General features: G+C 38.7%; 3 protein-coding genes across 7 annotated transcripts; 2 read left to right on the top strand and 1 right to left on the bottom strand.

Annotated features, from left to right (window-relative positions):
• The first annotated feature begins 363 nt into the window (after positions 1-363).
• Positions 364-1,182, top strand: LOC105285708 (cytochrome c oxidase subunit NDUFA4). The gene is made up of 3 exons (XM_011350097.3): positions 364-528; positions 621-767; positions 884-1,182. Exons 1-3 carry the CDS (start codon positions 487-489, stop codon positions 941-943), a joined length of 249 nt encoding a protein of 82 aa, XP_011348399.1. The 5' UTR covers positions 364-486; the 3' UTR covers positions 944-1,182.
• A 154-nt stretch (positions 1,183-1,336) lies between these two features.
• Positions 1,337-4,054, top strand: LOC105285709 (phosphopantothenate--cysteine ligase). Of its 5 annotated transcripts, none has more exons than XM_011350102.2 (7): positions 1,337-1,458; positions 1,886-2,057; positions 2,160-2,290; positions 2,516-2,607; positions 2,683-2,897; positions 2,976-3,158; positions 3,246-4,047. In XM_011350102.2, exons 2-7 carry the CDS (start codon positions 1,929-1,931, stop codon positions 3,426-3,428), a joined length of 933 nt encoding a protein of 310 aa, XP_011348404.1. In that variant the 5' UTR covers positions 1,337-1,458; positions 1,886-1,928; the 3' UTR covers positions 3,429-4,047. The 5 variants fall into 5 exon arrangements, with proteins under 5 accessions (XP_011348404.1, XP_011348401.1, XP_011348405.1 ...); XM_011350099.2 differs by lacking the exon at positions 1,337-1,458 and adding an exon at positions 1,465-1,629 and having other exon boundaries at positions 3,246-4,054; XM_011350103.3 differs by lacking the exon at positions 1,337-1,458 and adding an exon at positions 1,644-1,786 and having other exon boundaries at positions 3,246-4,054.
• LOC105285710 (vacuolar protein sorting-associated protein 16 homolog) lies at positions 3,668-8,246 on the bottom strand. Its single transcript, XM_026968335.1, has 16 exons — positions 8,068-8,246; positions 7,778-7,964; positions 7,523-7,651; positions 7,273-7,417; positions 7,012-7,130; positions 6,712-6,887; positions 6,255-6,627; positions 6,050-6,177; positions 5,747-5,891; positions 5,508-5,642; positions 5,267-5,428; positions 5,037-5,186; positions 4,684-4,931; positions 4,499-4,595; positions 4,317-4,420; positions 3,668-4,203 (listed from the first exon to the last, which is right to left on the bottom strand). Exons 1-16 carry the CDS (start codon positions 8,121-8,123, stop codon positions 4,065-4,067), a joined length of 2,493 nt encoding a protein of 830 aa, XP_026824136.1. The 5' UTR covers positions 8,124-8,246; the 3' UTR covers positions 3,668-4,064.
• Positions 8,247-14,487: the final 6,241 nt, after the last annotated feature.

The following is a 14,487-nucleotide window of genomic DNA, read 5'->3' as shown; positions in this document are numbered from 1 at the left end:
GAAAATAAAAGCATTATCTGATGCATTATATAATCTACCTTATCATTATTAAATTATTATTTTAGAACAGTATTTATAGCCCATTCGTATAATGAGATAGTTTAAGTAATCTTTTAGATATTAATACGGCTATCTGATTGGTAGCACGAGTACCTTCAAAACAGCCTTAAAACCATAGTTGGGCATTTCGTTATTTGTTTCGCTTTGCGTTGATCCCTTCTGCGCCATTTTTTTATGCTAAATTAAATTCCGCCGAATTCCATGCCAAATATCAAATTTCCCCAGATTATATCGGCGCACTCTTATCATATCTCAATTGCGATTGTGCGATTCGATAGTGCTTATCGCGCAGACGCCAGTACGCATCAATCCTAAATTGCGCCATTCTAGTGCTGCGGGAAAACGGAGCGTGGATACTTGTTACACCTGTATGTCGGTGGAGGTTCGTCTGGTTCGTCAAGGGCACGGATCACCACTGTTATCGCAATGCAAGGACTCAATCTCAGTAGCCTAAAAAAGAATCCAGCCGTGAGCATTTGGGATTCAGAGCATACACTTAATACGCACAGGACACATGCGTGCACGGAGTATTTTCAATTTCCTCCCCTTTCTCGTTTCAGTTGGTCCCACTTTACTTCTGTATGGGACTGGGGGGAGCCGCTGCAGCTTTGTACTTGTTACGCCTGGCGTTACGTAGTCCCGACGTCTCCTGGAGGAATAAAAAAGAGGCTGAGCCATGGAATGACTACAAAGACAAGCAATACAAGGTGACCATAAAGAGAGAGAGAGAGAAAGAGAGAACAGATTACTTTTGATTACTTTTTTTTACTAATGTTAGACCCAAAAGAACTCCAATTCATGTTCACGTTCTTCTTTCTTACAGTTCTATACCACAAAGAGCTGGGACGAAAATGCGCCAAAGACCAAGCCACCTGAATATTAAGCTACGACTCTTGTGAACTAGTAACAAGAGTGGAGCAATGTTAGGTTCTCTAGGAGTCCGTTACTGTTAAACGTAATATAATCCTGCTCGACACAGGCTTATGTATAATATTAAATAAAGGAATTATTTCCATGTAATAAAATTGTTGACACGCAAGATGAATATGGTTTGCATATCTCTCATGCTGTAGAAACAATGTTTTATTCATGGCAATTCATGAGTGACATAGTTTGCTGAAAGAGCTGTTTTGTCCTTGATTTTATCGAATGTATAATTAATAATATAATAAATAAATTAATAAAACTCTGCATATGGTACGTACATGGCGCACTACCTTTCTCATTTATTAAATATATTTATTCAAATATCCAAAGAATAATAACTGATACAATATATTGCCAGTGTTATTTCGTTTCTATATGCAAGGGAAAAATATTAATCATCCCGGTCATTTCGTCAGCTGATAACGTCCAGCTGATAGTTAAATTCCTAGAGAGAATCGACTAAACAGAAAGGTAGGATTGAAGTATGTACGCATGAATACTTACGTTACATAAGCCCTACGTGATCTGTGATTTATTTTAATACTATTACGCAACTCGCGTGTCGAAAAAAAGTTTGAATTAATGCTCGAGACTGAATAATCATTTCGTTTACGGGAAACTGCGAAGATCCTCGACGCTGAGGTTAGTACTTGATCACTTTTTGTCTTTACTACATCTTTTTTTGTTTTTTATAAATATCGCTCTCATCGTGCGTCGATTTATAAATCATTAGTCCGCATTAGTCCTTCATCCTCGCGAGTGGTTACCCTAAATCGTACGCTAAATATTGTAGGAGCAGGTGAACATATGAAGAAAGGGTTAAGCTTCCATTATGTAACACATTCGGATATATATGTGCTGAGCTGGCTTCACAGGTTTCCGTTATTCCTCCTTTCAGGTAGCAAGTTCCTTCGAATCACCATAAAGAGACGGTGGTCGCAATGGTTTCGGCATGGGAAGAATTCTATGCGAAGCAACCACCTCCTCAGGATCTGGTGCAGAATGAAAGTGCACTGAGAGAATTTGCCAAGCAGCATATGCAGAAGGGCAATAAAGTGGTGTTGGTAACGGTAAGAGTTTTCAGACTTCAACGTTGCACACATGAAAGTCTTCTACTTTTAATAATTCATTTTTAAATCAGTTAAAATAACATTTTAACTGAAATGTCACAGAGTGGAGGCACGACGATACCTTTGGAACACAACACTGTCAGATTTGTCGATAACTTTAGTGCAGGCACAAGAGGATCCGTTTCAGCTGAATACTTCTTGGAGCAAGGATATGCAGTCATTTTTATGCATCGGTAATTGATCCTAAATTACGAATATTTTTACATTGCATATAAAAATAAAATAAGATTAGCTATATATTGTCAGTTGTTATTTTTTGGATATTTCTTTAATAAATGTGGAAGGTAGTGCTATGCAGATTTGTATTAATTTATTATTTATTTACTATATTTTTAATTATACATTTTGATAAAATCATACAGTGGATATAAATATAAAAGACGTATTTTTATTTTCAGAATCAAATCCTTAGAACCTTTCTCGAGGCAGTTTCAGAAATTTTTAGACTTGCTACAAGTGTCAGATAATAGCGAGAACCCTGTCATTACAGGTAAATTACATAGAATACATGTAAACACACATAGTCACATATAATCAATTTAATTAAACATTTATATTTGTTTAGTATTACCGGAATATACGCAAAAAGTGGCAACGATATTGCGAAAATATAGAGAAGCGCTTGATCAAGGAAAATTATTACAACTTACTTTTACGACTCTTTCCGAATATCTCTGGCTGCTGCGATCTGCTTGCCAAGCACTAGCACCGTTGGGAAACGGGGCTATTCTATACTTGGCAGCAGCAGTCTCAGATTTTTACATTCCCTCCAATGAGATGGTAAACATACTTGGCGAATTTATATATTACGGTAGTGTATTGTATTTTATTGCCTGATTAATGAATCTCCTGCTTTAGTCAGTTCACAAGATTCCCTCGAGCGGGCCGCCGACCATATCTCTTCATTTAGTACCAAAGATTTTAGCTCCGTTAGTCAGTTTATGGGTACCAAAGGCATTTGTGATTTCCTTTAAACTGGAAACTGATGAAAATTTGCTGATATCTAAAGCGAGGACTGCTCTCAACAAGTATCATCATAATGTAAGCATTATTATTGAAATACATATATGTATATAGTTCTTCTCACTCCGCAAAATATATTTAAATCTGAAATAAAAATTCTTTCAGCTTGTAATCGCCAATATGTTGCAAACTCGAAAGCAGCAAGTGATAATTGTGAGCAAGGAAACTGAGTACAGCTTGTCTCTCACAGATGAGCAGTTAGATAATGGCGAGGAGATTGAACAATTAATTGTAAATGATCTCGTTGAGAAGCACGCAAAGTTTATAGGCTCTGATGAAGTTAGTTGATCTATCTGTTTTAAATTATATTTATTATATATATTATATAAATTATATATATTATAATTATATTTCGTAAAGTGCATTTTCCGCGGAGATGAGGAACGGCAATATAAGTTACGACAGTATAGCATATTTAAACGGCTTTTTGTGGTAATGGAATCCTCAGGTTTATGATATAATATCATAATATAATATTACTATATATATGTATATATTGGTATTATAAAACATGACGTACAAGAACCAGTTATAAATATTACTATTTTATACAACAAATATTTTACATTCACATTTTTGTACAGATTATGAAAAGCGTGAATCAAATCGATGACGATTAATCGAAAGTAAACGAGATATGTAATTACTTATCAAAATATATCACGATATATCCACGTTTTAAATGTTCATTAAACTGAACTTATCTTAATCCTTCGCACTCAGAGACAAGAAATTCGTTCGAACAAATTTTATGTTTGCATTTTAAGTTTTTCTCAATAATTACCTGCAGTCTTTTCGTGTCTTTTTCCCTTAGAAGAGACAGTCGAGTGCAAAGGGTTAAAGTCACTAGACATTTCCAAGCGTTGTTTTGATTACCTGAATATTATATGTACATAAATGTAACTTAGAAAAAATAAATAAATCTTAATTTTTAAGAGCAGTTAGGAACATATTGATCTTGTCCACCAGTTGTCTGTCCGACGATCCACATTGCGCCAGCACAAATGTAAGGGCTGAACTGTCCTTTTGATCAAACGCTGTTTGAGCCGCGTCATTTAACATGCTGCAAAATAATAATGATCAAATCATACATGTAAGACTTTCATAGATCTCATTTATTTAAATTTAATTGTCTTATATATTTGAAAAGATGAAGCATAAAATTTAAATACTCACTTTAACTTCACCAAATACTTCACTTTGAGATTATCTTTTACTCTGGCTAAATATTTTCTTGCCTCCAACTTTTCGTTGTACTTCAGACATTCGTCTATGAATGGCTAAAATTTGTTAAATTATTTAATAGCAGATAAATAAATGGAGTTATGTAAAAATACGGATTCTCTATTTATAGTTACCTCGTAGCCAATGGGCGACTTTTTACTTTTCGAGAATTTCTCCAAGTCGCTCCACAGACCTTGGTCAGCTAAACATTGTATCCTCAACCACCAATATCTATCAGAGTATTAGAACGTTGTGTTAAATAATACAAGACAGCACACGCACGTAATATTCCATTTAAAATTGTGAAAGGATGAGATACCTTCGATCTGGTATTTTATACTCCGATCGTAATTTGTCCGCCAATTTTAATTCATTGCGCAATAGTAATATTTTAACAGTATCGTGTAGGGGCTTGCCCACGACGGACTCGTTCAATGTGTCCTCCAGAGATCTCTGATATTTCAATAACTTTATCTGTTCCTCTGTTAACGATGCGTTAGTGTCACTTCGAGCCAGTTTAAAGTTTTCTTGAGCAGATTGCAACAACGCGTCTCTTGACATCATGTTCTAGAAATTCTCAGTGTACGGTAATTTGCCTCAATAGATTGTGAAAAATAAAAACAATTTAACCCACAAATACGAAAATTATTTTGTCAATCGAAAATTATTTACCTTTCGCTGATAGCTCTCGGTGATAAACCATACTGCTTGCGAATGAAAATCATCGTACTGATTATAAATGTCACGTAACGTCTCCCGATTATGGCTCTGGCAATACTTGATGTACAGTGCCATTGCTAGGGGACAGTGCATTATAGATATCTGCAATACAGACCATTAGAAAATTATATATAAATTTTGCACACCTGTTCTCATAAAACAGAAGCTGTATCATCGCTTACCTGAAAATCTCCAAGAGTCATATTTTCACGAAGATGAAGAATGACGGTGTAAACTAAATCTGTATTGCCACTTTCCACAGCTTTGTGCAAGGCGGCTCGCTCCTCGCCAAGCGTCAATAGAAGTGGTACTTGTTGATGCGCACGTGGTTCATAGTCGATTAACTGAGATGCAATAATATATAAAAATTATATATTTTATACTATTTATATATATATATATATATATAAATTATATATTTACTTTAATAGCCAGCTGCTTTCGTCCACAATCCGCTGCTCTTTTCGCGATTTCGCTGTACGAGACACCAGGAGCATATCCTAATTTATCGGCTATTTCCTCTGCTATTTGTTCCTTGTCTAATTGTGTCTGTTTTACCTACAAAATACAGATAAAAACATATCTATAAAAGATTTTTTACAAATATTTATATTTTTAAATATTTTCTTATAATTATTCATTACAGAAATAATCTGTCGTACCTTGTAGCAAGCCCAGTGTGCCAATATTCTACTTTCGCCGTCAATCTCAGGCAGTTGCAAGTGACGCGCTATCTGTATACTTAAATAATAATGTCGCCGTGCTACCAGCCTGTCCAGCAACACTTGATTCGTGAGAACATTAAATCTAGTTACGATAAGGATTTGAACAGAGAGAGATTTACAACAGTTACAACAAGAATAAACAAGTATAAAATGTAAAAGATCTTTACACGACGCACATAAACTAAATATATTTAAAAAATATATATAAATATATAATAAATATATTTAAAAAAAGGATACTGCGTATACGTTAGCGGAATGCCCACCGCAGGATGCCTCACCGCGTTCAGGACTCTCAGAGTCCTGCACATTTGAACGTAATACTCTGCATCCATAGTCTTGCTGAATCCTTTGCCGAACTTAGCAGCCTGAGAAGACTCATTGACGATGTTACAACCCCGGCAGATTCAAGCAGATGCCTGCATACGATCATCAAATTACTTACCCTCATTAGAATCTTCTGCGTCTCGAAGTCGAACTCGTGACTCGCTCCGTCGATGCACGCTCTTATCGCCGAGTCCAACTTGTCCTTCACTAGATCTATGTAACTGTCAGCCTTATGGCTCTTCTTCTGAAACTGCTTGGACGCTTCCAGCAGGTAGGAGGCAGGATCCGTTGAATTGATCCTGAATATCCTTTGAACGACGTTCGGCACTTTTTGTATCATCTCGTGGGAGCTGCTCGACAATACACGTACGCCGTCCACCTCGCTGACCAAGTGCACCGGGCCATCGTAATTGTACACTATCGTCTCGGCTGTACGACCTATTACCATTATCGTGCTGCTCCAGCTGCATACCACAGCCTCCGTGCCACACCTGCAAGTGTTCGCATTGTCCGTGTTATCATTTATACGTATTTTATTAAATTTGCTTCGTCTAAATAATCATGTTGACACTCACCAGGCTATATTCGCCAGAGGTTCCTTGATGTTTGTATAGCATTCGCAATATTTCTCTCTGAAGTCTATCGAACCGATGTACAAGTGTCCAGTGTCAGCGTATAACGCAATGTGCCGATTATTACCAGACACAGCGATCGCTACCACGTTATTGATCTTATTGTTGAAGAGAGTGTTCTAAAAGTACAACGGAATGCACGTCGGTTGATCAATTCAAACGGAAAATATCTTTTCAACCGAGATAAAATTCGATCAATGGATTATATTAACGATATCGCAATTGATATAATATTATGCTTACAAGTGGAAATGTATTCTGATGAGACTGATGAATCACAAACACTCCCTCTCTGTTCGACAGAATTACTTGCGTCTCTCTGTCGCAGTGTACCATGCACCAGCAATCAATTGATCCGTATCCTAGATGCAAGAAAATAAATCATAAATAAAATAAATAGGAAATAAAAAAATAAAAGTGTGGTTAAGTAATGTGTATAAAAATAAGAAAAAAAAGAAATAAAATAGTGAGTATGTTACACCATAGTAAATACATTATACTTACTTGGCACGTCCGTAACCGGTCGGACTTTAGGCTCAGACACATTGTTCACCAGGAATATTCGATTGGTGGATGTTAAAACAGCTATACCGGTGCTGTTCAGCGTAGTGAAGAATTTTGCATCAATAACTTTGGTATCCTTGGCCGCCTGGAGGGAGAAAGTTAAATTAAACTCCGAATCTGAAGTTAATTTAGCATTATTTGAAAACAATTTCTTTGGAGCAGGAAAATTTGTACTTTATCCCCGACTTACGTTTCCCATGCTAAAAGTATGCTGGTAAGTTCCAAACATGTCATATATGAGAACCATGCCGTCATCTTGCACGCATAACAATTCCTCCTGCTGTGACCAGCCGAATGATATTAACTGCCCGCTGCTCCACTGAACAAGAACAAAAACAAACAGCATTAAGCAACCTTACACTTCAGCGGCATCGATGTCCGATAAATGATTTAAATTTTTTCGAGTCCTTGTGTGTCTGTACGTGTTAAGTTTTACAAATCTTACTTGCAGCTTAGCCGTCAACTTCCCTGACGACGTGTACAGTAATATCAGGGGTTTGCTAGCACCCTGAACTTTGACCAGCTTCTTGGGGTTTCTCGTGACGGCGATAGAACCCCCGTAAGGAGCCGCTACTAATAAATTATTGGTAGAAATCTCGTGCTGGAAAGATATCGGGTACAGCTCGAATTTGCTGCAACAACAATAATGTAATCGGTATGCGTCATCGAGAATCATCAAGTCTCTTAGCGAACATAACCACACTTTTGCATCACAGATTTCTTAGACCTTCTTACCGAAAATATACGTCCCTTCCAAGAGGAAACCAATCAGCAGTCAACATCGCCGACATTGTTTTAGGTTATTTGTCGATCGGCAAAGTAATTATTATAAACAACGATAAACGCTCGCCAGACCTCGGCGTTTGACAGATCGTGACAGACAGTAAACAGATGCCTTGAAGTTAGGCGCAATCGCGGACGGATTTTGAATTTCCCGAACATGCGCATTAGTAGAAAGTCATTAAACTTTCTTGAAACAAATAGGTTCGTTGAATACGTTCGTTGGAGTTTAAACAAACAACGCGATATTGTGATAAATGTCAAAGATAATTATCGCATTATTTTGTTTACAAAAGAATTCATATGCACTCTATCGATCGAAGCATCATGATCGATTAGCGACCTCTTTCGTTGCACTTGATGTCTATCGAAGTGGAATAATGAGGATTTAATTACTGAGTAATTATAATTTATTTACATTATATCTACATTAGAGATCTTTTTATCTAAAATAATACTTCTATCCTGTTGCTTTCTTTAACATTTACAAAAGAATCAAGGTACAAAAGAAACTCAAAACTCCCGAAAGTATGTTTTACGAGTTTATAACCCCTTTCGCTGTAATGTCAGCTTAAGTCGTACATGTATCGTAAAAAAATAGCATTGATTTTAGTTGATTGCTCAAAATTCTCACACTTGTTCTAATATCTTAACAAGTATTCTACAAGTACGTTTCTTGCAGGTGATCCTACTATCGCGTTTGCGATCCTACTTTCATGTAGATAATAATTTGATTTGATTATTATTTGATTATAATTGCGTTTCTCAGCGTATGACAAAACTTAAAACCTTAAAATTAATATTAAATTAAAATTAAAATACAAAAATTAAAAAAGTATAGACTTTGTGGATATCTTTCAGGTTCCTCACGCGCTCCAACGTTCTCCGCGCATCCGTGTCGTCCGTCCTATCGCAAGGTGCATTGGCATTTAGCCGAGGAATCGTGTACGTATGTATGTACGCGAGGGTACGCGGGAGATCGGTGCGCGCTGCATACCGAGCGGCTTGCCGGTCAGCGCGCGAAGCGATCGTTTAGCAAAAGAGCCGTTCAAGAGGAGAAGTCAAGAGGAGAGCGCGCGACCGGCGCGACGGCAGTGAAAGGCCGGCGGAGAAACGTTCCTCTCGGATCGCACCTTCCCGCATCCATCGAGACCGGGCCAGCAGCTAAGCCGGGCCAAGCACTCCTTCCTGGAGACGCTATCGCCTGCTTCTCATTTCCGTAAAGTCTTTTATCATTCAAGCAAGGCGATTTTCAGTACGCTGTTACGTGCGACAGCTCGTCTCCGCATCAGCGATACTGTGTCCGGCTCGGCGCGCCGCTGACATTTACACAATTTACACAATGTGGCATTTTGATACGTTACGAATTTTTGTAGATTTGTTTTGATTATTATTGATTTAATTTTATTATTATTTGATTATAATTGAGTTTCTCAGCTTATGACAAAAATTAAAATACAAAAATAAATTAAAATTAAAATACAAAAATTTTAAAAGTATAGACATAAATGGTCTATACAAAAATTGATAAATTAACGGACAGTTTGTTCTTAATATCTTAATCTTTTTAATATCTATATCTTTTTTATGGAAAATCATGTGGATGTAAATAAACGTTGCACTGTACGAATTTTATTGCATGATAATTGATGTCATATACTGTTACAGAGTATTTCGTTTGGGTATCGTTTCTCTCATGGGTCTCAGTGCCTATTTTGGGCGGCGGGATTTCCCGTTATGAGGCTGCGGCCTTTGCATGATTTAGACTAAAGTAACGATAGAGAATTAGATTCGTGCACATACGTGACAGCATGCCGTCACGAAATCAAACGCGATAAAATTTGCTTCTTGAAACATTATCAGTTCATTATTATTAAAGTTAACAGTCTGATGATGTAAATCTTCGCAACAGGAGGAATCTCGCGATGATATATAACATTTGAAAAGAGTAATGTGCAACGGTATTAAAATAATACTGAAAAAAATGATGTAACATTCGGCAAGAAAATCAGAAACATCGATTTCATGAACTTGTAACTCTCCGATTTCTGAGAGCAACGATAGACATTACGTTCATGAACTTGCGTATATTGGAGCACCTTCAGGATCTCAAGTCGCTCTTTCTCTCGATGTTCCAGTTCCCGTTTCCGTGGGTGTATCTTCGTACCATGTAAGAGAAGAACTGTTATGTGATCCACCATCGATGCTTCTCGTATTGAATCTGAGTGGTGCTCAAAGGAGACCCAATGAAACATAACACAATATTGCACAAACAATATACGTGTCACCGATAACGCCCGAGGACAACTAAGTAAGTCATCGCCGACTCTCTCGCAGCAGGATGTCGTCCTTCGCTCGTGACCCATCTTGCAGGCCACACGATTTGTGACGCGAAATCTCGAAGTCGTGCTTAAAACAGGTAGGTCGTAATCTTAGACTGGGTCTCCAAAGAATAAATTGGTAGCAAATTTATATTTTGTTGAGAGACCAAGTTTAGAAAGTAAATTTTTAGACACGTCTAGTTTCAGGCTTGGTCCAAGCTCGTTAAACGCCTTTTCCTGAAACAAGAAAGGGATATAAAAATCAAATGAGAGCAACCAAATATAGTTGGGGATGTGAATGTAATAGATATATAATATTCTCTCATATTATATATTATATAAATTGAGAAAAACTAAATTGGTAGCAAATTTATTTTGCCGAGAGACCAAGTTTAGAAAATAAATTTTTAGATACGTCTATAGTTTCAGGCTTGGTCTCTATCTGAACACTTTTTCTTTTAGACTTTGCCATTGATTTCCTTGTACCAACGGAAGACCATGGGATCTGGCGCGCAGTGCGGGGCGCGGCAGAGGTTGACTCGCGCGAGTTAACTCGCGATCCCCGTTATGTCGGAGTCCGCGAACCTCGGGGAAGGGCACGGCACTCTCCTCCTCAGGGTCCCTCTCTTTCACTCCGCCACAATTTTCCGTCGCTCCTGCAGCAGCAAGTAGCCAGTGCGCGACCGACTGCGCGTTCGCCGCTCCGGTGTGAATTTCGCGTGCCGCGTTATCCTCTCTCCAGCGGAGGAAAGAGCCGAGACGAAAACAAGAGCGAAGAAATTTATTTTATACCTAGCTCGTTCAGTCCGAAATAGCAAAATCGCGAGATTCGGGCGAATCGACGACGATGACGAGTGCACGGTGATCTATCTTCTCTCTATGTGTGTGTAGCCATTTATCTCTGTGTCAACTAGTGTGTGATGTGTCCACGTGAATGGTGATGCTGCTGGCTGATCAGCGGTGAAGCGAATCGACATCGCCTGGCGACCGCAAGTCACTGTTAGCGTCCGTTGTCACGTGGAAGGCGCGATCATGGTGTAAGTGCCTTTTTTCTTCTCTTCAGTACTGTGTAAAAGTGAATATAAGAACTGTAACAAACTACCGCGTATTACAAAGCAATTAAAAACAAAATTTCGGCTCGCTTAAGTAAGATATTTCTTAAGAAGAGCTTGTGAGATAGAAGTTACTCTCCGAAGGAGCGACTCTGACTCGAAAGGAGATCTCAATGACTGAAAGAACGCATCTTGTTTCTCACACGTCGACATCGCCCACGTCGTTTTTTTTTGGAGTTTGTTAGAATATTTTATGCGTTCTTCGTGAAACGAAAAATTAAAAACCGGTTAATTAAATTTAAAAAATTAATACAATTTTTTATGAACAATCTACACTGACAAGAGTATAAATGTATAATTTATTACTAATTTCTGAACGTTTTTGATATTTCTAAAGATACTCGGTCAACAATTTTATTACCAATGACAATCCGGTTGACATTTAAGGCCATGATTCATGAAGTAAGAAAGTTGAACGTGAGGTAGATTATTCCGACTTGGTAGTGCGATCACGTAATGTATCCTTCGATACATCTGATTTAATTATTGATAAGCATAAAAAAGCATCAATGCAAACTGAATTGCACGTCATTCAGGAATGCCCAAGGATTCTTCAAGATTATTCAGAAATTGCTTTAACTTCAAATTGAGATTCCCATACGCGTGGGAAAGTATTCGCGGAAGAATGCGGTAGTCCACAATTTATTTCACTTGACTTCGTGTTATAATACAATTTTCATACTCGTCGCACGTACGATACAAATATATCCTTGATTCTATTAATGCACACAAATGTCTTTTCCCGAATACTGAATGGAGAAGTTTTGCAACTCTTGCAGTTATTCACGAGAATTAAAGACGCAAGAATCTCTTCTTCATTTAAAAATACAACATGCAAACGTATAAACGTCTCGTGGTCACCATCAAACGACTCGAGATACTGGCAAACATAATATTTATGCAATCTTGCCCCGCCGCGATGTAGCATTCCTCGGGGAACATGCACCGCGCTCGAGACGTGCTTGCTCGGTGGAAGCATAAAAATGCATTCCCCCATGACTATCGCGTTAGATCTCGCGCCGTGGCTGCTCTAATCCGGTCGATACCCGTTTCTCCGGTCCGCGAAATCCGCGAGCGAGGAGGAAGAAAAAGAGTCGTGGAAAGGTCGCATCTTCCTGCCGATTCTTTTGTCCTTAAACCTGTTTATCCGACATGGTAATTAAGAAGAATCACCTTTTTGCTAGAGTCAACTGGATGCTGCGCGTAACGCCCCGACATCCTGAACTGGTTCGTTTCTGTCGGAATGCGATTCGCGTTTCCGTGCACAGAGGAAGATGCTGGAAAAGACGCTTGAGAGAGCGCTGATTGATTGGACAAACGAAATATAATCAGAAAGTTGCTTAATGTCGTTAAACGTTGCAACATCTTGATAAGTTAATCTTCGAGGATCCGCGTAAACAGCCAGATCACTCTTTATCAAGTCTCTTGACAAAACTCTTGTTCATATTTTTTCAATTACCAGAATTAGGAATTTATAAATTTCTACAAGAGTAAATATAAGAAGATAACAGTAATAAATAAAATAAAAAGAATAATAAAAGCGTAAATAATAAATAGAGTCTACTGAATTGCATCTAACAGCTGGAGAAATAATCTGTCTAATAATTCTGGAGCGCTTCTACACGCAACGCAGAGACACCGTTACACATGTTTCAACATTGTAAAAGAACACGTGAGGCAAGCTGCAGCGTCCGGCTGCGTCAAGCCAAAGACCTGAAAGCCAGTTACCACAAAATTGAATGAAACTTGAATGGGAGCCAATTTTGACGACATATATAACAACACGCGGTTGCCTCGCGTGCGGTTGCAATATTCAGCAAATCTTTCTTGGTACTTCCGTACGTACTGATCATTAACGTCTCTTTTCTCTTTCAAGAATTTATAATTTAGACATATGTATTACATAACATAATATACATGTGCGAAACATATACATAAAAACACAAGTAACGTCAAAAATATTTTAGATAAAGCGCATCGAACATCGTTCACAAGTTTTCGCCGAATAAAACCGCAGCAATACGCTCGCTTTTGTCAGAGACAGTGAAATCGTTAACGCGCGCGCACTCTTGCATTAAGCATACTGTATTATTGCGTTCGCACGTGTGCCGGAACGAGAACTTTCTACGATGATGATGATGATGATGGAGTTGAGAACAATTTTGAGAGACGCAGTCAAAAAGTAATGACGATGACAAATCACTCGGAGAGATGCTGCCTGCGGTTTGGCCTCACACACATCAAGGGAAGCTGAGTCACACTCGGCGTATCTCTTGAGAATCTCCGAGTCTTCGCTAAATGAAAGAAGATTACGAGAAAACGAGATGCGAGATCGTGTGCCAAGATACAATTCTGCTCGAAATTCGTGATTCGTAAAATTCACTGAAGGGGATGATCAATTACACGGTAATTTGTCTCAAGACTAATCGGCTGGCTGTGTTTTAACGAAGGACAGCGAGGTGACGGCCTAGTAACGATCTCGCTCATACATCATCTCGCGCGTCTCGCGAACAGCGGCGTGTTTTCGCATTGCAAAGATTGTTGAATGACGGTGTCCCAAGTAAAAGTCATTTCTTGGCGCCTATCCTGCGTCGGCATTAGCATGTACGACACGCGATCCTCCGCGTACGCGACACCGAAAACCAAATCGAATCGCTGCTTTCGCAATCGGCTGCTCGTTGCATCAATAATTAAGATCCTTGGCGGAGGAGAAGAGAGGCAGGAGGAAAATCCGCGCCTAGCACGACTCGTTTAATTAGAAATCGATCGTCGCCCAGCCACGTCGTGGCTATTGCAGTCTGGTAGAAAGGAAGCCCTGCCCAAAGCGATGCTGCTTTGCTGCCTGGAGCTACATGGTCCCTGGCTCTCTGCAAATAGCACCTACCGTTACTCCAGCTCGTCATCGGTTCGCAATCGCATTCCGAGCCACGAGAAGAGGACGA

The sequence above is a fragment of the Ooceraea biroi genome, chromosome 3, assembly GCF_003672135.1.
Source record: "Ooceraea biroi isolate clonal line C1 chromosome 3, Obir_v5.4, whole genome shotgun sequence".
NCBI lineage: Eukaryota > Metazoa > Arthropoda > Insecta > Hymenoptera > Formicidae > Ooceraea > Ooceraea biroi.
Note: the sequence above shows the minus strand (reverse complement) of the source record. Positions and strands in the feature narration are given on the sequence as shown.